General features: G+C 41.3%; 1 protein-coding gene across 14 annotated transcripts in view; it reads left to right on the plus strand.

The window, feature by feature from the left end:
- Positions 1-27,648, plus strand: part of AGRN (agrin) — a 380,231-nt gene that overhangs the window by 306,858 nt on the left and 45,725 nt on the right. For all 14 annotated transcript variants that reach the window (XM_075839715.1, XM_075839712.1, XM_075839713.1 and 11 more), the window contains 8 exons: positions 2,743-2,853; positions 6,529-6,693; positions 10,223-10,366; positions 11,369-11,493; positions 15,167-15,272; positions 15,625-15,972; positions 16,291-16,455; positions 17,775-17,902. In XM_075839715.1, coding sequence (XP_075695830.1) covers positions 2,743-2,853; positions 6,529-6,693; positions 10,223-10,366; positions 11,369-11,493; positions 15,167-15,272; positions 15,625-15,972; positions 16,291-16,455; positions 17,775-17,902 — 1,292 coding nt within the window. The remainder of the gene's footprint in view (positions 1-2,742; positions 2,854-6,528; positions 6,694-10,222; positions 10,367-11,368; positions 11,494-15,166; positions 15,273-15,624; positions 15,973-16,290; positions 16,456-17,774; positions 17,903-27,648) is intronic.

The raw sequence follows: 27,648 nt of genomic DNA on the forward strand, positions 1-27,648 counted from the left end.
GCTATAAAAATCAATCAAAATCTCATAATCAGCGCGACGGGGAACCGGAATGTATATTAGCGAGTTTGCTCACATACTGCAGTGACTACACTGCTAATTCATTTCGCTCCCCACCTAACACCTTTAAAATTAAGTTTTGTTTTTTTTCTTTTGCTGCCTAATGATTCAGAACATTTGATAATCTGGCACCTAACAATACTTTTTAATGCTATTTTACTGTGCATATACAGTATGTGCGCAATTGTTTAGACGTGTATACATATCTGAGTCAGGTTTATAACCCATAACTATATCATTCAGCTGAGTATATTCCCTCTCGCACTAAGCTCACTACAACAATAGGGCTGGGGGATATAATATAAAGACTGCATCAATCTTGCTGGGCGTTGCGCTGTAATATATATCCACACGCTTGAATGTAAATTCCCAAAGTGACAACTTGGCATTAACTGTTGAAAAGAACCTTTAACATAAAACCTACAGTCCGGCAGGTCCACAGGTGTTATTTTGAGAGTCTCCCACATCTTAAAAAAATTCATGAGTGTTTAGGTGTCAGTTATATACTAAACACTATAATAGTAAAATGTGATACTACTGTAATCATTGTGGACTGCACATACTATAAATGAAACACCAAAGTTGGTACATGATGCACAACATGTAGAAGACATATAGTCCCATCTATGAGACCTCCGCCTATCAATAGACTGCTTGGATGTTCCCATGACTCCTATAGACTTTGCTGGAGAGTGCAGCGCATACGCTCAACCTGCTCTCTTGCTTTTTCTTTACTGCTTTGCCTGAAACAATGGGGTGATGGGACAACTATCATCCCGATATGTGGGGGTAGCAGAGATGGAACTCCATACTATCAGACATTTATTATGGATTCCTATGGCTTTCTCATAAATGTAAATGGTTGGAATATCCCTTTAAATGAGCTGTCGCCCCCCCCCCCCCCCCCCCCCCAAATAAAAACTAAATTTCTCTGTTAGCTAATGAAAAACAAAACGATTAGTCTACTGGAATATAATTATTTTTAAATGCTCCTATGTCTGGATATTGGTGTTGCATACAGATGTAGCAAAGCTTAAACTGACCCTGGATGACTTGCTGCAGCGTTACATTACACAAGAAAAGCTATTGAAAAAATCAAGTTAAAGTCTATTGCAACAGTGTATTTAACACATTAAGATAAAGATTGCTACATCTGTACATGTTATGGCGCCCCCTTGTGATTCCGTCAGAAAATCCACCTATTAGGCCCAGTGCTGGTGAACACACATGCCCATTTGCACAGTCCCAATGCTCGGATCACGTTGTACACGAGTTACATGGAAAACTCTTTTAGGGCAGCCATACACGGACTGATGTCTTACGGTCAGTGAAACGGCTGCATTCATCAGTCAGGAATACTTTAGTATAATTATGCGCTGCCAATTCTCCTGTTAGATTGGGAGCCAGTCTTTCAACTCAAGAAACCAACTTATATAAAGCTGAACAGTTTTCCCCGTACGCAGCCTACAAATATGGAGATCTAGTATCGTCCTATACTACTGTCCGCACAGGACGGTGTCAGGCTGTGCAAGGACATGGATGACAAGGGGAATACTAAGCTATAATGAGACTTTTTGTAGCGCAACTGATTGATTTTTACTATGGAGCCACAACTGCAGTCCACAAGAATCCATTGAGTTGTATGCAATCTTGTGGACTGCAGCTCATTCCATGTTAAAACAAATCAGTAGTTCTACAAAAAGTCACGTCAGGAGAGCGGACGGGTTCTCTTTAAGAGTGATTTTTTTTTTGTATATCCTGCTATATTTATTACCATTGTCGCAAAGATATTGTATTACGTTTTAATTCTTCAGTACTTTTACTATAGTTTGAACCTTTCACCAGGCTCTTGCTGTTATGCAGAGTAGAAAGACGCCATCTCCCAACCCTGAATACGTAACGACAGTTCAGATGATTAAAGACAATGATATGCCTCATTATTGTTACATCCTTCTGGTAATGCTTCTCTCGCAATACATAAAGAATCATGGGGATTCATAATTTATATCTTAATGAGCATGGATCATATTCTATTACACTATACGTTTCAGGATATATCCTGTAGAACAGCTTGAGTTGAAGCCGCCAATTTGTGGGGCCGAAGTTTTAAGACTATGGCCTCTCCTTGCCATGATTATCGATGATTTCATGAATATTTATGAAGCTGCGGCAATGAGATAATTGATAGACTTTTATTCTAAGGTATATTGGTTCTGTCCACCAAACGGCTTCACGATGCCTATGTGACAGGAGTACTTTTATATAATTACCCCCACCCCCATTTGACAGGAATCAAAGCCTACGTTCTAATGAATCCTAAATAGATCTATATTTACTGAAGGACTGATCTATAATTCTCCACTTACATTGAACATTTGATTTGGATGTCTCCTTCTATAATCAACTATGTTTTCTTCTCTCTCTGTAACGCACAATCACCTCAATTTCTTACAGGGCATTTTGATTTAGTGAAATTGCAGCAGCTTCATCATTTTAATGTGAAAATGCGCTTTGTGTATTTTGCTTTCACATCGCCATGTGTTATGCCTGGCATTCTGAGTTCTGTCACATAGCTCTGCCACCGAGAGTGAAATGAGCCTTGAGAGCAGATTATTGCAAGGAAATGTAACTCCTGTGGTTCTTCCAACCTCAGTGCCCTTATCCCTTTGCTTTTTTTTTTGACAGCTGCCTCCACTAGCTCTCCTCCTGTGGTCCCACATTGCAGTCACACGGTGTATGGTTGCTGTCCTGACAATGTCACCGCTGCCCTTGGAGTTGGTCTGGCGGGATGCCCAAGTAAGATGCACTTATTTTTGATTGTATGGTGTACAAAAAGATGTAGAAAATGTACAATAAAAACCTTAGTATGGATTCCTTCATGTCATCTACCAATACTAATACAAGTTGCACACTTTCTACAGTGCTACAGATTCTAATGCAGTAGCTACATTGGAAAATTTTACCATTAATATGGTCTCTGGGGCAGATACAGAAATATTGTGGAATCCATTGGACCAAAAGATTAAGAGCATTTAAAGGATGTTATAGATTTAGGGTGACGACAGGTCCCAGAGTTGCTGTAAATGTGTGTTCACACGCAGTAGCAAAATACCTCTGAAATTACGGAGCTTTTTTCGCCTGAAAACAGCTCCTGATTTTCAGACGTTTTTTAACAACTCGCGTTTTTCGCGGCGTATTTTACGGACGTTATTGGAGCTGTTTTTCAATGGAGTCAATCAAGAACGGCTCCAAAAACGTCCCAAGAAGTGACATGCACTTCTTTGACGCGAGCGTCTTTTTACGCGCCGTCCTTTGACAGCGATGCGTAAAATTACACCTCGTGGGAACAGAACATCGTAAAACCCATTGAAAGCAATGGGCAGATGTTTGTAGGTATAATGGAGCCGTTTTTTCAGGCGGAATTTGAGGCGTAAAACGCACGAATTACGTCTGAAAACAGTGCGTGTGAACATACCTTAACAGTCGCTCAGTCCAGAAGTCCTATTTTGGACAAAGATTGTGCACCTACTACAGTTATGCTCAATCCCAGTCATTTTCATACAAGGGTGGGTATTTAAAGTATTCCTCCACCCAGAAACTGAAAAATAAGATTTGGCGCCCACCACGGCCAGGTCATTCTCATATGAGTTAAGGAAGACAAGATCTGGGCTGTTTTTGGATGGCGCCATCACAAGCGCTGCTGTTCCTGTGCCAGTGGTATATCTTACCGTTGAGGAAGACCATTCAACTGTGATAGGGTCTGTGGCATTCCTGTAACACAGTTTATAGTCTTTGTTTGTAGCCACAACTACGGGGAGGTCACTGAATACAGATTTATACAGCACCCTTTGAGTTCAAAACAAGCTGTATGAATCCATATGTCATTAGCTCCCACTAGTGGTGGCTGCATGCATCCAGAATTTTATCATTTAGCTCTATGAATGTGTGTTGGAAAGCAGGGACTTTGTAGCTCAATTATTAACGACACACTTCTGAACCCTATAAAGATGTATATTTATAATTATGGCGTATATTAACTTTCATTTAAAAATAAATTTGGCAGAGCTTTCAGAGGGTATGGGGCACATTCTGAGTTTTCTTATGGGACCCTATGATTTCAGTGTCATGGAGGGGACAAGGCAGTAACTGGGATTTTCTTTCCTTTCTAACAAAACATCTCTTGGGTTTAATAAAATAAAGAAAGTCAATATTTTGTTAGGGAAAGAATTAAAGGGGTATTCCACTTTACTTGTTAGAAGGATCCCCTGACAATAAGCTAATCATGAAGTGTCTCTTCTTGGACTCCCAGCGATCAGCTGTAATCTGTGGGGAAACCTTGCAGAAAGTGTTACGTTTTCCTGCAGCGCCACTAGAGGAGAAATTGAGCATTACAAGCATAAGAGACACATTTTGTAACTACTCTCCACTCTTTCCAACAGATGAAATCCTGATCAAAGTACACCCCACTTTTACCTCAGAATTCCATATAGAAGATATGAAATTGGGCTTTCTAGTCCCAGAACTGACCAGAGTGAGATGGGAACTTTGGTTTATTTATACCAATAATAAAGATATCCCCTTCACAAATCATGCAAAATGTACTGGGGTTCAGGAAGCTTGGATCTAGAGTACTCCTTTGCCAGGTCCTTAAAGGGGTTGGCTACGTAATTTTTATTTTTCCAAATGTGCTGGAAACAGTCCCTATAGTCAATTAATCATATAATGATTGTTGAAGATCCTCGCCAATATTTTGAGGTGTATAGTGCCACCCCCTTGTTTATTCTAATCTTCTACACTGGCTGTAAAGCACTCTGTTTCCAAACATGAGCGCTGACGGACGGGCATATGACCAGACCCGCCCACCTGCGGCCTACATTGAATAACACTACCCAGAGCACTGCGCATGCACCAGTTTCCCTTGCCGTGCGCAGTGTTATTCAATGGAGGCTACTGATGGACGGGTCTTGTACTTTCATCAGCGGCCATGATGGGACTGAAGCAACGTACAGGCAGTGAAGAAATTTGGAATAAACAAGGGGGCAGACTATACACTTCATACCATTGGCGCTAATCTTCTAACATCGGTTTATGAATAAGTGACTTTATTCGCGGTTTCCAGCACATTTAAAAAAAATGTAAGGACCTAGCAAAGCAGCACTGTAGACCCCAGCTTCCTGACCCCCGGTACATTTAGCAAGGTGTATAAGGGGTAGATCTTCATTAGTGGTATAAATAAACCAAAGTTCTCTTCTCACTCTGATCGGTTCTATGCTGAGATCACAGATGGAGGTGCTCGGTCACATTAGCTTAAGGGACATATTCCTGCGAGAAGAAAAGTCACTATATGATGAAAGAAATATTCCATTCCTTACATCCCTCATCTCAGCAGCATTCTGTAAATGTCAGCCAATGTACCTTGCACCTGTTAGTCAGACTTTAGACAGCTGCTATCTCTGTCATCCCTGCATTTGCAGAGAGGGCAACATGGCAAGCCTAATCCATCTACTTCTGCGTCTTCTTGGAGACGGCGCACTTTGCTGGCTGTGAATGGCGTACCAAACTTGCTCTATGTTTCCAGCAGCCAGCTGAAGATTAATTCACTCATTCCAAAGTCACTGCGAATCCTAGAAACTCATCTTGCTTTTTTTTTTCTCTAACTTTCTCCACACCTCTACAGATGGAAATGGCTGCATCCCGCGCCAGCTGTTCTAGTCCCATGTTGTCACCTGCTATGTTACTGCGCGTGGTTATTAATAGCAGCGATCTAAATGCAGAAAAATACACCGTGACATATTGCTCACTGTTTCGTCAGCTTAGCCTCCAACTGATTAACCCTTTTCGCATGGCAAGGGCTTAACGCCTGCTATGAATCATGGGTAGGGTATCATTTTGCTTGTAAGTGATAACATTTGGCAAATTGAATGGTCCTAGGGAAATATTTGCTCATTGACTAAAATCACGTACTGTGATAAATAACCTGAATATCTAAATAGAAACAGGAGGTGGAATTGCAGTCTATTATTATCGTGAGTTGACGTCTTCGCCTCTTGTGACTTGCCTGGTATTTAACACAATTGGGTGTAGTGTAAACAGTCATGATAAGTAATAGTATCCAATGATAATAAAAGAGGATTGGATTGTAACAATAAATCTCTCGCTGTGAATGGACAAGGTTAAATAACACAGGACAAGTATATCCCTGATGTGGAGTTATAAGAAGCCTTTCGCTGCGGGGACTCATGACCTTTTATCACAGTCCCTCGCACAGCCGCACACAATGACACACTGGCCGCGGAGTATGCCATATGGAACTACTTAAAAGATTTAATGTCTCACTACATAGAGCATAACTTTTTGTGTCCTCTTACCTTTGGCTGCCAGCTGGATTTTCGGTTTGGCAGTGAAACAGATAATTAAAATGACATGAACGCCTTACAGGTCATTGACACAAATTCATTCTGCTTTTCCCAGGCAGCTGCCAGTGTAACGTGCATGGGTCCTATGGGGGTACGTGTGATCCTACCACCGGCCAGTGCTCCTGTAAACCTGGTGTAGGTGGACTGAAGTGTGACCGCTGTGAACCTGGCTTCTGGAATTTCCGAGGGATCGTGACCGATAAGAAAAGCGGCTGTACACGTGAGTGTTCCCGAGAAACAAAATAATATCATTTCAAACCGCGCTGTAAGTAATATTGGATTCAATGGTTAAAACCATGGTTAAAAACAAAAGATTTCTAGATTTTACATGGCAAAACTATGAAGAAGGCCATTTTTAATTTGGTTTATAACCATGGATATCAAAACACAATTTTTTTTTACATAGTTACATAGGTTGAAAAAAAGACACAGGTCCATCAAGTTCAACCTCTCTCAATCCATTACACGTCTTTTATGGCTCGATTAGTTATAACCCTCAATGCCATTCTTTAGCAAATCAACATCTAACCCTTTTTTTAAATGCTGACATTTTTGTCATTACTACCTTTTGGGGTAGGGCATTTTATAGTTTGGCTACCCTTACTGTAAAGAACCCTTTCCTATATAAATATATCAGAACAGTTTATTTTCTCTAAATGTGATCAGATATTATTCTAATGCTCTAGAACTAATCATGGATACATGGGGAAGGGGCCAAGAACAACCAGTAATTAATGTTATTGCTAGAACAGCAGCACAGAGTAAATGTAATGTCGGGGTAGGGAGACAGACAGGTGAGCCCTGATCTACTCGCCACTCAGTCCCTGCCTACTTGCATGGCCTGTCCTAGGCGACGGCGTACAACTGGGCGACGGTCCCTGCGCTCAATAAGTGCACGACAGACAAACAGACGAGGGTACACAGAAGCTAAGGGAAATGGGGTAGATGCCCATGGCAACACCGTGAGCAACAAGAGTAGTGAACGAGCCGAGTCAAACCAGGAGTGTACGAGGTACCAAACGCAGAGCAGAAGAGTAGTCCGTAAAGTCCGTAAAGCCAGGGTCAAAATGTAGCAGAGGTCAATAGTACAAGCAGGAGCAGCAGAGCCAGGAAACCAGACAGAATCACAGGCAAAGGAAAAGCAGGAACTGAAGTTATAAATAGACCGGGGGGGGGGGAGCTAGAACCGTCTGGCCAATCTGTGATAGGTTCTCCCGCTCCTACCAGCCTGAGTGGTAGCAGATCGAGTCACTCTATCAGATCTAGGAGCAGATGCAGACTGATTAATCATGGGCGTCGACACAGAATCTGTGTCTGGCAAATCCTTTACAGTAAATCAGTCAAAGCATTCAAGCTACTTATGATAATATTCGTTTTATTACTAGAATCCCTTTACCTTAGAGAGTGATTCGCAACTACTGACTAAGGCCCCATGCCTTAGTCACGACCGTATTTTTCATCCATCCGTAGATACTGTCCGTAAATACCGATCCGTAGTTATCCACATATACAGAAAGGTGTCCGTAAATACGGTCCGGAGTGCATCCATAATGCATCCGTATTTACGGATCCACAAAAAAACAGGGAGGAATCTAGGGTAATCCCCTGGCATCGCATAGCAATGCTTCCGTAATTACGGAAGCGCCCATAGACTTCTATGTGGAGTTTGTGCCGTAATTACGGACAAAAAAAGGACATGTTCTATCATTTCTACGGCACGAACACCCATCCGTAAAAATACGGAAAGGTGTCTGTAGCCCATAGAAATTAATGGGTCTGTAATTAATGAAAAATACGGTCGTGCATGGGGCCTAAGTAATTGAGGAAATCCATATACACTTCTATTACCCAGGCTATAGTTGAAAAACAGTCTACAGCGGATGGATAGGAAGCTGGAGAAAAAGCTATTTCTGCATCATATACAATGCTCTGGTATAGCCTTGGGGCGAATGCCAGGAGAATTCTGGCAACTCCTACTTCTGCACCACTATTGCTACACCAGTTGTCCAAAAATGAGATCCAGACTCCTCACCAGTATAAGGTCTCATTTACAGGGCCACATAATGGCTCGATAGAACCTCCGAACTGTACAAAGCTGTAATAGGGCACCTATAGAATTTTATGGCGACCTACCGTACCGCCGTATGCCTCAGATTTCCTATAGCATTCTCCATTACCCCTGCAACTACAGTTTCTGGAACTGGCATTATATTAGTGAAGTGCTTTTTAAGCAGTTCATTAATAGGATAAGCAAAGTGGTTCAGAAAGAAGAGCTAAACCCCAATTTTTATGAAGGATGGGCTTTTTTTTCCATGTTCAAGTATTTATAACACATGAAATTACTAGATCTTTTTTCTTTATAATAAAACAGTGCAGCGATCAACTATTATACAATTAATTATTAATTCCAGAGGCAAAATACACTATGTTTACATCTCGCAGTAACAGCAATTTTTGAACACCGCAAAACATTTTAGAATAAATTTCCAGAACTTGTGAATCCCACCGGATTGTGAGAGCCTGAGGCAAAGATTGATTCAAGCATATAAAGCTGAAGGGATGATACAGAATTACACTACGAAGAGTCAGCTTAGGTATGATGGATGACGACATGGGGGCGTTCACCAATACATGCACCGTCAATACCATAAGGGGACCCCGGCACATTGGGCATCATGTCATATCACAGCATTGCTTTCTTGTTGTTCCTTGTTTGAAAATTGAAATTAAAAAAATGCAATGAAATAGACACTGGCGTTGTAAAGCTGCATTGTCCAAGAAAGCCTTGTGGGTCATATCCACCCTACGGGCAGCCACTTGTCAGTTATGTGATGCCAGCCGAGTGTCTGTCAGTTTAGCAGCATGACAGGCATAATGAGGCAGGTATAGGGAATCACAAGACCTGCAGGCAAGGAGATAGCTTAGTGGTGGCCACAGCATAGCTTATCTAAATAACATACATATCATTATAGCCTTCAGGTTATTTAACCAATGCCAGGCTAATGGCTGGTTAATTATTACTTATCGAGCGAACAGAAGGCATTACAGTTAAAGTGAATGACGTCCAATAGCCTGAAGGTTCTTCAGATTGTCTTAGGAGACCAGTCAAATTAATTCCAATGACCTCTTGTTTTGATGGCTAACTATAGAATGAAAAATGTTTTACCAGATTTACATGTTCGTTCCAGATATCAGAAATTGGTTCATGCAAATTTGCAAAGTTGTTTTTTATACTGAACAAAATTGGAGCAATACTGATGATTTCTCTATGGTTTATTCTATCTGATTTTAGAAATCATAATGCTAAGATGTCCACCTTTTAGGAACCTGGGGCAGTGTAGGCAGATAAGTCCAGTCGATCTATGTACTATGCTACATATGCTGCTTCGATAAAAGCCTTCATGCAGGTGACATAGAAAAAGATGATCATTGTCCTTGATGAATGAACATTGTATGCAGCAAAACATACAGATTAGTTGATTCATTTTGCCCTTGATTGACGCCCTCTTCAAGACTTTCTTCTAGAATAGACCAAGGGTGTTTAGCCCTTTGACATTATTCTAGGAACCAAGTCATGATATGACTCTGGATTCTGTGGGGCGATACAAAGGTCATTTCAATACAATACATTAGATATGTAACAAAAAATGTTTTACCCTTCTATGACCTCCTATTGGATATGCCACTTATGGAAGGTTCTCCAGTCTTAAAAGACACAGTCATCACAATGGTTTACTTACATTTTACAGCATGTAACTGCGATCCAGTTGGATCTGTGCGTGATGACTGTGAGCAGATGACCGGTCTATGCTCTTGTAAGATAGGAATCTCTGGCTTGAAGTGCAGTCAGTGCCCAGATGGACGCAAACCTGGCCTGAACGGTTGTGAGAAAGGTAAGGACGTCTTTGATGGTGGTTTTTGGACAGCTGTGTATATATAATATGTGTATGGAGAGGTATGAACATGTTTGAGATGACCACTTGTAGCGTGGATGCTAGCCGTGGCCACTTTAAAAACTTTTATCTTCTTACCAAGTTGGGAATAGACAATATTTCTGCTCTGTGTCACGGTTGCACAGCCAGGTGAAGCGTACGCAGGAACCCTGTTTCTCCAGATTTTCTATTGAGCGCTGGCACAATCAATAATAATTTACCTTCTTCAGTGACTGCAGCAGAATGAAAACAGATTTGAGCGAGCATGGAAACACAACAAAATGAAAGCTGACAACATTTTACAATTGATCGGCCAGTGTAGGCAGCTCATTACCCTATCCGTCTTATGTCAATATCTACAGGGAAGATTTTCTCAACTTTAGTCATATTTTAAGGAATACAATCCACAGGAGTTTTAAGATGGTTGAGCTACTTTTTATTTTGTATAAATAAAATATTGGTTTTAATAGATTTTTTTTTCATGATTAACTGTGTTCCTGTACAATAAGCCCCTTTGCAACTACCATTGTTATTATGCACTTGAGCTGGGTTAATGCTTTAAATTTGGGGACCATGTATTAACTGAGGGACTGTGAGCCCCCTCTGCCATGGGTCCTCGGCATGCCCAGGTGGCCAAATGGTCAATTAGCCACTGCCTAGGGTAAATTGACCATAAGGGTCCTGGCTATTGGTCAACCTCTAGAACTGGGCATGTTATGTATTAGTCCGTCTCGGTGAACCATGTTATGAACCTGTGCTTGGCCCTTGCACTGTATATTACATACCCTTACATGTTACACTCTTAATACCTTCGCAATACTGTACAATGGTTTTATAGTATAGATGGATTACATTTTAACAGCAGAGTAAAATAAAATGTCAGACTCAATGTTGAGTATTATTTGAGTAAATAATCATTATTCATAATTATGGATTATTCTTCTATTTTTTATTTTTTTTTAGATCCATCAGCTCCTAAATCTTGCAGGGCTATTCAGTGCCAGTTTGGGGCAACCTGTGTTGTGGTTGCAGGTACTGCCCATTGTGAATGTCCTTCACCCCTGTGCCCCGAATCTAATCTCACTAAGGTAAGCTTCAACTATTATCACATATATACACGCTATAGGCGTAGCTTTATGTCGAGTCATGTATATTTGAAGATTATTTTGCCAACTTAAAGAGGCTCTGTCACCAGATTTTGCAACCCCTATCTGCTATTGCAGCAGATCGGCGCTGCAATGTAGATTACAGTAACGTTTTTATTTTTAAAAAACAAGCATTTTTGGCCAAGTTATGACCATTTTTGTAGTTATGCAAATGAGGCTTGCAAAAGTCCAAGTGGGTGTGTTTAAAAGTAAAAGTCCAAGTGGGCGTGTATTATGTGCGTACATCGGGGCGTTTTTAATACTTTTACTAGCTGGGCGCTCTGACGAGAAGTATCATCCACTTCTCTTCAGAACGCCCAGCTTCTGCCAGATCACGCTGTGACGTCACTCACAGGTCCTGCATCGTGTCAGACGAGCGAGGACACATCGGCACCAGAGGCTTCAGTTGATTCTGCAGCAGCATCGGCGATAGCAGGTAAGTCGATGTAGCTACTTACCTGCAAACGCTGATGCTGCTGCAGAATCAACTGTAGCCTCTGGTGCCGATGTGGCCGACACGATGCAGGACCTGTGAGTGACGTCACAGATCTGCACTGCCAGAAGCTGGGCGTTCTGAAGAGAAGTGGATGATACTTCTCATCAGAACGCCCAGCTAGTAAAAGTATTAAAAACGCCCCGATGTACACACATAATACACGCCCACTTGGACTTTTACTTTAAACACACCCACTTGGACTTTTGCAAGCCTCATTTGCATAACTACAAAAATGGTCATAACTTGGCCAAAAATGCTCGTTTTTTAAAAATAAAAACGTTACTGTAATCTGCATTGCAGCGCCTATCTGCTGCAATAGCAGATAGGGGTTGCAAAATCTGGTGACAGAGCCTCTTTAACCAAGATTAAGGGACTAGAGCAGTAAGTCCCATCCTTATTACCATGGGAGAACTTCTGAAAAATGTTCCGGGGCCTCCAGCAATGTAATTGGCTGCAGTGGTTACGTGTAGACACAAAACGTCATCGCTGGAGGGCTGGTGTACAGAGGCCAGCGGGGACCAGGAAAGCTTTGCCGTGGGAGCGCCAGGGGAGGTGAGTATAGAATTTTTATTTTATTTTAACTATCTGAACCTGCGGATTTTCCTGCGGTTCCACAGGTAATCCGCAGCAAAATCCGCAACACTTGGATTTGCTTGTGGATGTCTTCTTCCCCATTTAAATTCCATGCGGAAAATCCACAACAAATCTGTGCACTTTTTTCAGCCGAAATTAACATGCAGAGAATTAAAATATGTGCACCGCAGGTCAATTTCTTGTTCAAATCTCATCCACTTTGCTGCTACAGTATTCCACTGCGGATTAACCATCCGCAAATCCGCATGGAAAAAATCAGCAGCAAATCGGCTAATAACGGCTGCTCTCTTTTGGGAATCTCTGACTAGTTGAAACATGTTTTGGAAACACTTTGGTCGTGATCTGATTTAATGAATGTCCCGATATTGAATATTTGTAAAAATATCGGATAGTTCAATCAATGGGAAATGTTTTTGTCTAGGTCTGTCACGCTATCATTAATGTTATGTATGTTACTTCTGACTACGGAATTGCTGCTTTCCCTGTAGATATGGAATGATGGACGGTATAGCAAGCCAATTATGTTGTAAAGCAGATTATTATTTCTTGGATTATAAGGGTTGTGATCTGATCCTCAACTAAGTGCACATGAGAAATACCCACAGCAGCCAATTTTATATTTGCTTGAAATTTTTTCCAAAAATGTTAGGTTTGAGGGTCTCCATTCATTGTCTGACTGTCTAAGCCTAGAAATCCTCATCGCTGCTGAAACCAGATGGATGCACGGGAGAAACCGACCAATTTCACAGACTGATTATGACAACAGGGGAACACTTGACCTACACAGAAAGCACATCAATCCAGAAAAACATACAGCATGAGAACATATCCACTGTAGATAAACATACAGGCTTTCTGCACATAGCATTACATTAACATTGTATTTCTCTGGTTGACCTTAATGTTTCATTCCCCCACTGCTCTCTAAATCTGTGTTTAAATATACATTTTTATTTCCTTAACCACCTTATCTTAGAGTTTCTAAGAAATATAATCAGTTTAAAGTGTTTTAATAACAGTTATATAGATATAGTTATATAGATATTATACATACAGTATCTTAGACATTTTATACGTGAGTGTGTTATAATATGGTAGCAAAATTCCCACTCTACCAAACTTTTTCATACTGCAAATAAAAGTACGGCTGAAATTCTCCACCTTGCTGATCACATTTTCAGAAGACAGAAGTCTGCCGTTGACCATTGTGAACAGTTCGCGTTCATTTTTCAAACGCTGGTCGACCGAAATAGCAAAAGTCGGCCAATTTGGCAAAAAATTATTCTCATGCGTGCAGGCATCTTAAGTAGTAATCTCATTATCATCATAGGCAGAATAACAATGGAAGGTAACAATTGTATATAGATACCACTAGATCACAGCATTCCCAAAAGCTGATGGACACCGCTCCCCTCCTCCCCCTACCTGAAAAATGATCTCTGCACAGGTTGCAGAGCATAGCTAGAAAACTCTCCCATAGAAGTCAACGAACATCTCCAGTCTATGGGTTTCTATGGTCTATGTGGCTGCTGTAAAGCATATCTCTAAATGCTGTGAACAGCCGTGTAAGAAGTGGACCAAGCACAGTAACAAGGGACAGAAACCCCTTGCCAGCTTCAGGGTTGTCTCGGCATGGCGGTTGCGATTATTTTCCAGCACATTCGATTTCCCACTCTCTGTCACGTTATCTGTGCTCCTGTGCTTAGGGGTAATCTTACTTTGAGAGCTCCGGTCATTGCCTTCTTCCAGTCTCAGAGTTCTCCGTTAGGCTCTCTGCTTTGAGAACACGTGGTGCCATTCTTCTGGTCCTGGCCCAGCTAGAGTCCTAATCAGTGCATCTTTCACCCCCACCTGTGACATCGGTCTCTGCACAACTAGAGCTCCACAAACCGTGGACGGGAAACCCTCCTGTTTTATTGGCTCACTAACTCCACCTCCTAAAGTGATGGCCGAACCAATGGCTGCCTGTGTGATGAATCTCGGGCTTTCCTGATCTAGCATCTTCTATAGGGGTAACATGGAGCACAAGGGCAGTAGCTTCCCCCGTCGCCATCTTACCAACTTCCTGGCAACAGCCTACCCATGACCACAACACAAAATAAACAGTATAATGATACATAACACATTTACGACGTATATCAGGTCTTCTCTTCTCTTCTGAAAGAAAACAGCTTATACAAACATAAAACATGTTAACTAGCAAACAACATGGCGGCCATTCTTCTCTGTCTCTCTTCACGGGCAAAACCTTACATCAGTAAAGGCAAGATGGCTGCCCCAATAATCCCGTACAGAAAAAAGAATTAAAAACAAATAAATCTACAAACAGAAAATAAAAATTGACCAGATATTCTTTTTCTCTAGTCACAGAGATGACTGCCGTTTTGGAGTAGTAATGATCCACATATGGCCCAGGTTTTAATGTCTGAATACCTATGATCTTTAATGATGCTTTTTCACTTATCGTTTATGTCCGAGCTGCCTGTATCCAACATATTGTTCAAAGCCTCTGTTACTTGTTTGTAGGTCTGCGGCTCTGATGGAGTGACCTATGGAGACTGGTGTCAGCTGAAAACAATTGCTTGCAGACAAGGTCGGACTATTACAGTAAAGCAGACTGGGCCATGCCAAGGTATCATGTTTTTTTCCTGCTTTTTTCTCCCTAACCTTAAACTATACCAATAATATATGAAGTTTTGTCAAGTTACACCTTCTGTGATGTCATCATGGGGTTTTTCAACTTTTTTTTTTTAATGGGAGATTTTGTATATATTTAATTATTTGTATTTTTTTTATGTTTACTGCTACCCCTTATTGTAAATTACTGCGGAATATGTTATGTTAAGTCTGTTTAAAGCATAGTTCTTACTTTTATTATGTAGTATTATTGGAAATTAAATTCCTGTGTTGTAAACTGTATTGTATCAAAAAAAAAAAAAAATTGTATTGTTGTTAACCCAAATGTTTTCATGTTTCTCCTTAAGAAACCATCACTATTGCTCATCTTCAGACACTGGCCCCTACTGGCACCCCAGGACCACCCATTGGTCGATCACTTCCTACACCAACAACCCCAAAAGCGCGGCATCCTGGCAGAAAAGTTGACTCTTATCCCTTAATTTTCGAGACTGAAACTTCTCCACCAAGTACTCACAGGCCAGTGACACAGACACACATTTTACGCACCTCCACAGTAAGACCGACAGAAACTGTAACTGTGCCCACGAAGGCTCCCATTACAACTCAGACATACGATGATTCTGGAAGTGGCAGCGGGGACGAGGACTTGGAAGCAAGTGGAGATCAGGAAATAAGTGGAAATGAGCCGTCAAGTAGGTGGACAAGCCTTAAAATATTAATGTTCAAAAATGTATTCCTGCTAAAGACCTAAATATTTTTTATTGTTGAGCGGCCTTCCAATTAAGCAGACTATGGTGCTGTAAATTTAATTCAGCAGAACTTCATGGGGGTCTGCAATATGGACTGTTAAATATGAGTACGATACGCCCGTGTGAATAAGGCGTTGGTTGGAACTATCTCCACGAGTTATTCTTCCTTCTGTACTCCAGCACTTCATGTTATTGTCCAGTGTTTTTGGGTTAAGTCGTCCGCTATGGTTATATCAGTTGATCTCCTATGCTTTTCTACAGAGGATGGATTTGATGGAGGGGATGAGCAGCAAGAAGAAGATGAGGAGAGAAAGGACTTTGACACTACACCGGTCATGGAAAGGGCCAGCTGCTACAATACACCTCTGGGATGTTGTTCAGATGGGAAGACGCCGGCTATTGATACAGATGGCACAAACTGTCCAAGTAAGTGACCTCTTATGGTGGTATTAGCGGTGGTTATATGAGACCATTTAGTGGGTTTATTTTCTACACCCCTAAAGATACATAAAACATCTGAAGGAAATGCTTGTTGCATATTCAGAGCTTTTAAAAGGCGGCCAACAGAGCGATTTTCTGGATAATCCTGATATTAAGTTATAAGAGATTCACTCTTTCCATACTATGCTTAAAGGGATTGTCTCATCACAGGCAACCCTATTATTTGGGAGCCGTCACAATGATCTGATGATCCCGTCTCCCGACACTCCAGGCAAAAAGCTGATTTTACTGGAGAAAATTGTGGCTATCCAAAATGAGAGACGCCGCTTGTTAGACCTAATGTCCTGATGAGACAACCCCTTGAAGTGTAACGCAATGGAAAAAAGACGCATACTGGACAAAGTTTACTAGTTTTAGTGCTTAACTAACTTATTTGATATGATGTACCTTTGATAGCGATCACACAATCCATCTATAATATAAACACATAAAGGGTAGGGGTCCGACACCTATATCCGATGCCAGGAGGGTTAGGTGCCTGTTATCTCCCCAATTCTCATTCCTTGTAGGAGAAGGTTACTGTGGGCTTCTGGCTGATTTCTTTCTTCTCTTGTTTTCTAATATTGCGGTGCATGTGAAGAGCCCTGCACAGGTTCACACTTGCCTGACATTGGAAACTTTCTTTACTGGTTCCATAGTAGCCGCATTATCTACCTCAATGTTCATATACAGGTTAAAATCCAAACAATATTGACATCTTATGTGTAAAAAATATTGTCCACTTTATTGCTGTTTTAGATGATGGATCCATTAAGAGATGTTAATTTTTAATGTATATCATCCAAATAATGATGATAATGGGGGGACATGACAATGTCAATATGATTTTTATAATTTAAAAAAAAATTGGAGATCCCTTTTAATGTTTCAGCGTGTACTTGTCTAAACGTTCTTACCTATGTCCTCATGTTAACTGCCTATTTTTGTTCTTTTTTTTATTGCCCAACTAGTACAGGCTTCGTATTAAGCCGCTTCTCATGGGAAGTTATCCCGACTGGTAAAGTGACGTGTTACTTGCCCTCTTCAACCACAGGATGGCGCTACATATACATTCCCACTCTGAATCAATTACTAACCTTTCATAGTTCAGCCCTGTGTCATGCTACTAACCCTGCACCAGGCACTGGCAATAAAACCTCCCACTAGTCAGACGGGTCTAGGAAAGAGCAGTAGGAAATATCTAGAAATTGGTTAATATCATTGCCTCATTGACTTACATATGTATTCTTTGCTTATTTCCCCAGAAACTAAAACATTTGAAGGCGTTCTCATTGTTGAGGAGCTGGAAGGTCAAGAGGTCTTCTACACCCCAGAGATGTCCGACTACAAATCAGAACTGTTTGGCGAGACAGCCAGGAGTATTGAAAATGCAGTAAGTGCTTTCTCGGAGGTAACATGACTGTCACAGGTCAATCATCAGAATCACAACTTTTCACATGGATAGTCATAAAATACAATATATAGATTGTATATAGATTAATCCTATATGTAAACTTTAATAAAATAGTGTTCAAAGGTTAACCTGTGAAGGCCTTGATAACCAGGGACTCACTTCTTGTAGGACCAATGGTCTTCCCATAAACATTCAGTTTTAATTTTCAGAGAAATGGAAAATTCCACACAGTGTGACTGCCATAGCGGCGTAGGCTATATAATCTAAAACTTCAAAGCCGGATTAGTAGTCAGGCAGACAGTAGTTTTCACTCAGGCATATTATATGGGCTCATCCAATTTGCTTCTTACCGGCTGCTGGCAGGGACTTCTGACAAGGTGCCGCTGAGAATTACCAAGAATTCCTTTACTGTTGAATATTGATATTGCTGGGTGTTTTACTGTGCATTTCTATAGTTTGACATTTGTTTTTATTCAGTAATATTACTGTGTATATATCTCAAGTTACTGTTTGGCATATTACTATTGTAATTCTACACTACTTGCCTTGTGTCAACTTTTATTAAAGGGAGTCTGTCACCAGAAAGTCAGAGTTAGACTAGTAACAGGGTATTGTAGAGGAGACTAACCGGTTTCTAGCATTTATTTTCATTTTCTGCTTACTGCATCCTTTATAGAGAAATACGTTTTATTACGTTTATGCTAATGAGCATTTAGGTGCAATGAGGGCGTCACCGTTGCTCCTAAATGCTCTTACGTCGCTCCGCAGTTCAACCCCCCTCCCTCCCTTCTTACATTGATTGACAGGGGCCAGGCAGCATAATCGGCGCGTTCATGTCTCGCCTCGTACTATCTGTAACGTGCGCACATCCCTGCTCTTTACTCGGCCTATGTGCACTACGATCTTTCTGCTCGACATTCTAATCGGCAGTACTGTGCATGCGCCGAATAAGGAGCAGGGACGCTGCGCATGCAGGCTGGCCATTCACTTTAGATAGCTGTTGGCCGAACAATCTTTCGGCTGGCGGATATCCTTCCGAATTTCCCATTCCACATGCATGTGTTTTCAATGGGGAGAAGGGGGAAAGCCACTGGCAGTGGCTTATCTACTAATGAACAAAAGGATCGGGTATGCTGATTTTTCAACATGCCCATCGGGACACCGCCATACACATTAGATGATGGGCTGAACGAGCCGAAATCGGCGGGTTTGGCCACATCTAATATGTATGGCCGGCCTTAGGCTCATATGCAATTTACATAAAAAGGGTTTGCTGTAGCTCTTTACTTTACTTGGAACGAGGAAATATTTTTTAGGTGCTATTATAGATGTTTTAACTTATTGGTTTAAAAACTCTACTCACACCGTGTTCGCAAAGAAAAGGCCAAAAGCTTAAGATACAATGGGAACCAAAATAACAGACTCTCCGCTCACAACCTTGTCAGATTGCAAAGGGCATAATTTAATTAACACCTTGTTAAGCTGAAAAGCAGTGGCAGCCGAGAAAAGTGAAATAATTTTGCTTTTGACATTTGAAACTAAAGTTCACCTTTTTTCTTACTCGTTTTTACATCTCTAATCTGAAGCCAATTTTTAAGTAATTAGTTTTTTTTTATATATATCCCATATATTTACTTTAAAGTGGGAGGGAGGAATTTCCGTAATTAAACTGGAGACACTTTTTTGGAAAGCTTAACAGTATGTGATATAAAGGGCGCATAACTTGGAGGACCTGTCACCTATACAGTCTATATGTGTATGATCTGATTATTTACAGAAGTGAATAGATTAGAATTAGCTGATGGTGTTACTTTATTAATAAATGGGACAAAATTAGAATATTAACAAATATATTAACTAGATGTTGTCTGCTGCTGCAGTGAAAATTTATTATGCGGCTCTCTGCTATGGTTCATAGAGGACAGGGTTCCCCAAGAATAGTACAACCATCTCTAGACATCCATATACCCTAAATTGGTGTTTGTGTAGAAGTTGTCCCATTTAGTGTGGATATAGGTAAATAAAATGTCATTATATAGTGAAAAGTTATAAATACGATATGTTCTATTATATTTATGTTGCATAGAAGAGTGGGTAACTGTATCAAGAGGCACAGCCAAAAAGCTTTTCGCTAAACATTCCCACGAGGCATTAAACAATATTGGGCCTTTCTTACATTAATTTCCTTGATTGTAGGGACTGGGCGTGCACTAGAGAAGAAGCTGCTTCTGAGTAGCCTGCCTAGTGTCAAGGGGGGCTCTCCAAGAAAAGAAATAAATTTTCTGTTAAAAAACAAAACAAAAAAACTCAAAAAGTTGTCCCATGTACAAGAATCATAAACTAGACTAATATACTAGTTCACAGTGGCTGACCTCCGTGCGTCCTGCCGTTCCGGTCTTATGAAAGTGACATTCATTGTGACGTAGCATCCCACAGGACATCACTTTATCACGTTACTGCCATAACACCAGAGCAGCGGAAGATTTAGGGAGGTGAATGACTCCTTTTGCATTGCAGACGTCTCTCATGCTATTGTCAATATCAAACCACTACTGTGGAGCCTTGTGTAGTCTTGGTCATTGAAGGCGAGGAGTGGTGAGTTTATGTGATAGTAATGGGGTGTGCACCCCCCCCCCCCCCCTGCTAGCTGAACCTTTGCACCAGGGCCCATGAGCCTTTAGCTATGCCTCTAGTCTTGGGGTATGTATAAATCTTCACAGCCACTGCTTGTCATTGGCACACAATATTATCTGACGATGCCAACAACTAGGCAGCCAAGAAAAGTCCTATCTTTATTTTAAACGTTTTCATTCAGAATAAGCCCCTGGACCATTGTCAAGGAACCCAACCGGCCGTGTCTTGAGGATTTTCTTAATCTTGCACTGGTGCTTAATATTGTTTTCTCTATGGCTGTGTTCACATTTCGCGGTAGTGTGTTACACGGTAAAAAAAACAAAACCGTTTTGATGCAAATGGCCATGTTTTTTTATGCAGTTATTGGGGTGCAGTTTTCACAGGTGAAACACGTTTTTAAAAAAAAACTGCTCGGCCAATGACCACATCCTAAAGCCGCACTGTGTTTTGACAGCGACAATTCTGCTGCCACTACCACAACGTGTCAACAGAACGTAAGCGAAATCCTGGCTTGTTGGGGTTCCTTGAGGACAGGTTGGTGAAACACTGTATTAGTGCATGTTGGCTGTAACTTTTTATATTCGTCATATGGATTTCTAGATCCGGATTTCTTGTGTTTCTCCTACTCTTCTACACCACCACTAAATTTCTATTCTTCACATCTTTTTTTCTTTTACTGATAACAAAGGCTGTGTGCAGGATAGATGCGGAAGCAACACATCTACTGAAGACCAGAGAAGGGATTTGAGGCCGTGTGGTCATTGAGATAAAATTTTAGAATCCCTTCTAAGAAGTACATGCCAAAAGATACTGATCAAACCTTGTCTATAGGCTTATTTTCCATCTGCTTACTTTACTTTTGTTATGTTTTGCTTTTGTTGTTTGTTCTTTATATTTTGGCAAATCGATGAAGCTATGTGCATTGTGCCAACTAGAAATGTATACAGAACGTCAATGTAACAATGAGCTGATTTTTACCTGTGCACAGCATGTAGTGTAAGAGTTAGAATAATGATATGGGATGGAGCGCCCCCTGCTGGTTGAGAACTGACATTTAATTTGCTGATAATAATCAGTAATAACAATCTTCTATCAGAGCTTCTATCATGATGATTATTGCTATTATTTTAAGAATTCCACATTTTAGTGTTTTATAATTGACTAGGACTCCAATTATGTGACCTGGGAATCTATAGTGTTCTGAATGATCTGTATTATCATACATTTCCATCAATATCTGCATTATTAGTGCATACAAGTGTTCCCCAACCAGGAGCTTGAGAGCCACATGTGGCTCTCGGGTCCTTGAATGTGACACCCCAACTGTTGGCAACAGCAGATATTATTGCCCCCTAGTGGCATCGGAGATGTCATAGAATTACTAGAACTTTGTCTAGAGTGAAATCCATATCACTAGTTAACACTAGGGTAAGAGCCATCACTCAGTCGTACCTTTAATATGATTTTTACCCTTTTAGGTTGTATTCAGATGGTGCGGCACTGCAGAACCGCATGAGTTTTTACCACGATTTGCTGCGGTTTCCGTGCTAACTGCAAAATCGCAGCACATTGTGGTAAAAATGCATTCATTATTGCAGTACAGATTTCAGTCGCGCGGTATTGTGTGAATACCCTAATACTCAGTGTATTTAAAAATATGACTTAAAACATACAAAGTGAAGTGTTGGCTCTGGAGCAGATTACGCCATACTCCACTGAGAGCTGGCATAGCGCAGTACACCTTCTGTGACTCTGCTCATCCTTCCTGGCGCCCCCGCAATTTCTGGCTTTCTCCTTTTGCTTTTTGGCCAAGACTTCATCCGAAAGTGCTTTATTTGAATCAATACACGGCAGTGACTAAAAGGACATTCCTCCTTACTATTATCAAAGAGGTTCTGCAGGAGCTGCGAAACCTTAACATACCCTATAATACACACACAAGGCAGAAACATTTTGAAGAAAGGGTCACATCAGAGCTGTTCTGCAGCAGAAATAATGTTTATAATGTATGTATTATATTGGTTAGGGTATAGAAATTTACGGTCGCTGACTTGAAGTTCTCCTTTTTGGTTCTACATCACCTGGGGCACTCTACAATACCCTATAATATAATCTCCAGCTGCAACAGAATATGCTGATAATGTACCATAATATATCATTGTATTACATTATGGATTAATTAATATTCTCGCTTGCCCTATTCTAATTCTTCTTGCCCTTTAGAGCTAAACTTTCAGGTTGTTACCGCATCTCCTGCGGCTGTTCACTTATGTACAATACTTTAATATCTCCTGATTGGGTTCACATTCTTACTTCCGGTGTCTGGCCATCGCAGTGGTACACAAGGAGTTAAACCATCTCCTAATTCTACTGTTATAGCTGTTCTTAATCTCCGTTCTTTGCACATTTTGCTTTCCTTCTACTCCCACATCTTTTGCTGCGTTTAGAGAATCCTTTGCTGTGACCCTACTAAACTTGTGATATATTGTAGGATGTTATCAGTTCCAGGGAGAATTAGTATCAGCATTGATTTCCAGTTATCCATACTAGAAAGAGGGAGATTAAAAAGGAGATGGAAAGTGCAGAGAATAGAAGCCGACTGGTTACAGATAATATCTGAATACGCTGAAATACCCATATATGCTGCCTATACGGTCGTCTTATATGTTGGGGGCTTTTGCCTTACCCTAATGACCCACAGAGAGTGAAAAAGTTCATAATTTCTTAGGATTTATTCAAACGTTTGTTACGGTCTTGCCCTAATAATCCAAAACGTGCAACATAATGTCAATAATTGCTATATAACTGCTTCTTTTAGAAGTCACAGACATGTTTTTCTAGTTATATATATTTAATAGGGCAGGGTATCTCAAAGACGACCCCTGTCTAAACATATAGATATCATAAAGGGGGATCCCCCCCAGTCAGGGCTATGAGTCTGAGAGCTGCCAAGTAAGAGCAGCTCTCACTATGGCGGTTCTGGCCCGTCCATGTTTGGTATCTAATACTAGATTCTGCTTCCAGCTGCCACCCTAAACTTCCCCCAGTAATAAGCCACACCCACAGCAATCTGGTGATCGCCAGGGTGGCACTCTTAGGCCCCATGCACACGACCGTGTCGGTAATCATGGTCCTGGATTATGGGCACTGCCGGTTGCGGACCGTGCTCCCATTATAAAGTATGGGAGCACGATCCAAAAAATATAAAAAAGGGCATGTAATATTGTTTACGGAAGGTTTCTACGGCCCGGACACCTTCGCTTAAATATATCGTAAATATTCCCGTAAAAATTCCTCTTTTAAATACACGGCAAGGTGTCCGTCGGCCATAGAAATGAATGGGTGCGTAATTACTGTCCGTTTCTGTGCATGGGGCCTTATACAAGGGGCTGTCTTCATGAGATAACCCATTTAAGCAGGTCAGACAAAAGTAAATTTGCCCCCTGATCCGTGGTGCTGCCCATTAAAGGGGCATGATTTCCCATAGAAATCTGTTCCGGCTATGGTTTAAGTACATTGCTGACCATACATTTTCTTATACAATGGCTGATCGCAAAGAAAGTGCTCAATATGCTATGACAGATGGATGACATTCTGTTTTAGCAACATAGACATTATCATAATGGTTAATAATGGTTTATCGTCTTAAAGGGGTTGTCCTTTTGAGGTGAGGGTACCCCAATTAAACAGAGTAGAGATCCACTGGGGACTCTTCATTTATTGATATCAATGGGATACAGTGTATTGCTTTCAATGCCAAAATACCCTGTCAATAATAAATGATTGGGGGAGGTCCCAGCAATAAGACCCCCGAAATTAGCCATACATATGAAAAAAAGGGGGTTGTCCAAGCTGGACAACCCCTTGAACTACAAAAGGGTGAGTGACTTATTACATAGTGACATGAGGTTATATAATGAAGTAACTTGTCCATTTAACCCTCTAGTGACAGGTTTTGTCTTTTTATTTTGCTTATATAAGACGCGCTCCATATTGTAAGGGAGAAGGGAGTTTATTAAGGATCATCAGGATTCGTCCTTTATTCCTTGATGTGAGTGAATATTTAGTTTCCACAGAAACCATCATAACTAGAGAATTAATGAATATGAAATGCATTTATTAGGCAAGAATTGCACTACTTTACGTCCTCTCCGTAATTTCATTTTTGAACGTATCTCTCGTATCAAGTGATTGACTTAAAGGGCATTTGGCATCTCGGAACAGCAAAAGTGCCATGTTCCTATGCAAACCTGATTCTGGGCTTTTGTCAAGTAATGTGATTTTATCTTACACATGAAAATGACCTTAACATTCATAAATCTGCAAGAGCACCATTACCATGGCATTTATTTTTCCGCTAGACTAGAAGAGGCTGGTTCATCTGGCGTTTGCTTTTTATCAGATTCCTCTTTTATGTATATCCAAATCAATTTATTGTTCATAAAATTTATTGGGATGGATGGCATGCGAGGCAGCCGAGTGTATTGAGCAGACGGCATCAGCCGGGTCACGCCGGTGTCGCTTCTCATACACTGCAGCTGTCAGCGGCCAGATTCCATTTGTGGATTAAATGTCTTATGCGTCTCTAAACGGGTCTAAGAAAAGGCGCAGGCGATGAGCTACTAACTATCGTGATAATAGGCCATTCTGCTAATCTCAAAGAAATGCATCGCCCTTTCGGTCTTTCTATAGAAAATTCCAATATCACTTTGAAATATGAAATTTAAAGCGCGCCCGTCAATTCTAAACATTGGAAGCAGCTTCTTTGTTGGCTAATGAGAATACCAACTATCAAGAGATGAACGACAGTAGTACCTCATGCATATGAATTTTTCCTTATGCCTATAAGTAGGCCAGTGCCTCATTGAAGTCAGCGGCAAACTGATAGATGTCTTAGATATCAGAGGATTGGAATAGATACTTTCACTGATAGCTGGCAGGACTATATTAAGCTTCTATTCACATGCGGCAGTTTTGTTGCAGAAATGTCTGCGACTGAAAATCAGTTGCATGCATCTGAATGGAGCTGTTTCTGCAGCATGTGCATGGATTTCTGCAAGCCCCATTTAGATATGTGTGACAGTTGCAGAAATTTCTGCAACAAATTTGCTGCGTGTGAATATACCCTTAAAAGAATCTACTTATTAGGGCATTTGTAAGCTAGTGGGTGCACACACTAAAGATGTGATTTTGGGGCTGTACCCAGGGATGTAGCCATAGGACAGGGGTGGGGAACCTTTTTTCTGCCGAGGGCCATTTGGATATTTATAACATCATTCTTGGGCCGAACAAAATTATCAACTTAAAAATATGCCTGCTATATTTGGTAAATATTTAATTAACTCACCCCTAATGTGGAACTGGAACTGCTTCTCTGTGGTGAGGAATGTAACGTTCGCCGGTATTGATCATGTTGCTCCTGCGTCAGGCAGTCTGGAGCGCAGTCAACTTTTTGGTAAGTTTTGAAAAGAACTGCTCGCAGCAGTAAGTTGTTCAGACTTACTTAAAGGGGTTTTCCCATCAGGGACATTTATGACATATCCACTGGATATGTCATAAATGTCAGATAGATGCAGGTCCCACCTCTGGGGCCCGCACCTATCTCTAGAACAGGGCCCCTAAACCTCGTTCTACTGCTCTGTGCTCCGGCTGATTTCCGACCACGAAGAAGAAAACAGTGTAGCTCGCTGAGCTACACTGTTTCGGTAACTTCCGTAGCAGTAAATGGCAGTTACGGAACCCGCGTAGCATGCAAGCTGCGCTGTTTCCGTAACTACCATTCTGTTCTATGGGACTTCCGGAAGCAGCGTAGCTCGCTGTTTTCTTTTTAATGGTTGAAAACCACAAGCGTCAGCCACAACACAAAGAGGTAGAACAGGGTTTAGGGGGCCCCATTCTAGAGATAGATCTGGGACCCGCACCTATTTGACATATATGACGTATCCTGTGGATATATAATAAATGTCATTGATAGGAAAACCCCTTTAAGTCACCTGACCTCACTTCATGCCTTTTGGGCAGGTCGGATGTCTACACTACAGCTAAACTTTTACATTTAGGCCTCAGCTAAGTTTCTACATTTTAGGTCAGGAGGAGGAGGAGGACAGATGGAGCAAAGTACTGTCATGCACTGCTAGTAAATGAGGATGTGGCGGTCTGAGTGAGGCGGTCGTGTGTGCCGGTCCGGGAGTCGACCAGTCCAGTCACCTAACCTGAGTCACCTGACCTCACGTCAGGTGACTCAGGTCAGCTGAGTCGACTGGTTGACTACCGGGTCGGCACGCACCGGCCTCACTCAGACCGCCGCCATACTTGGATCCGTACGGACAAGGCCAAGCAGAGAATGACACGGCGCTGATTGACATGCTGCTTTCTATGCAAATAACTTAGAGTCCAGTGTATTCTTCGATCGCTCCTTTTAACCAAAAGGAGAAAAGACCTGTCCCTGTAATATGTTGCCCTTTAATGGTGTTTTCCAAGACTGTAATATCTCAGACACAGCGCTATACATTTGGTCGTGGCTGTGTCTGGTACTGCAGCTCAGTCACATTTATGTAAATGGTGCCAGGCTGCTGTTAGATGCATTATGTACCAAATGTACGGCGATGTGCCTGGGTAAACATTGAAGGGCACATAGCGCTCACTGGACCACTACCACTCAGATATAGATAGCCTCTCCTAAAGACAGGTGATCAATATTACAGTCCTGGATAATCCCTTTAAGATTTCTGTTCTATCATGCGAGAACCTGTCTCCTGCGCTCAATGATTTCTTTGTGGATTTACTAAAGTAACATCATGTAAAGTCTAGTACAACTTTGGTTTTTAGGATCATATAACACAGAGACGTAGCTAGGTTCTCCTGCACCCGGGGCAAAGATTCAGTTTGGTGCCCCCTCCCAACTTCTTTCCCGACATCTCCTTCCCCCTCGCCGTTTTTGCTTTCTCTACCAATCAATGAGGTGTAATTGTTTATCACATTTATTTTCTGTAACTCGAGCATAAGAACATTTGTACTTTGGCCCGGTGCAGGCGACATTGCCAGGAATGAGGGGGCCCGGCACATTATGCCGCGGGCCCCAAAGCAGCCGC

Source organism: Rhinoderma darwinii, chromosome 10, assembly GCF_050947455.1.
Source record: "Rhinoderma darwinii isolate aRhiDar2 chromosome 10, aRhiDar2.hap1, whole genome shotgun sequence".
Lineage (NCBI taxonomy): Eukaryota > Metazoa > Chordata > Amphibia > Anura > Rhinodermatidae > Rhinoderma > Rhinoderma darwinii.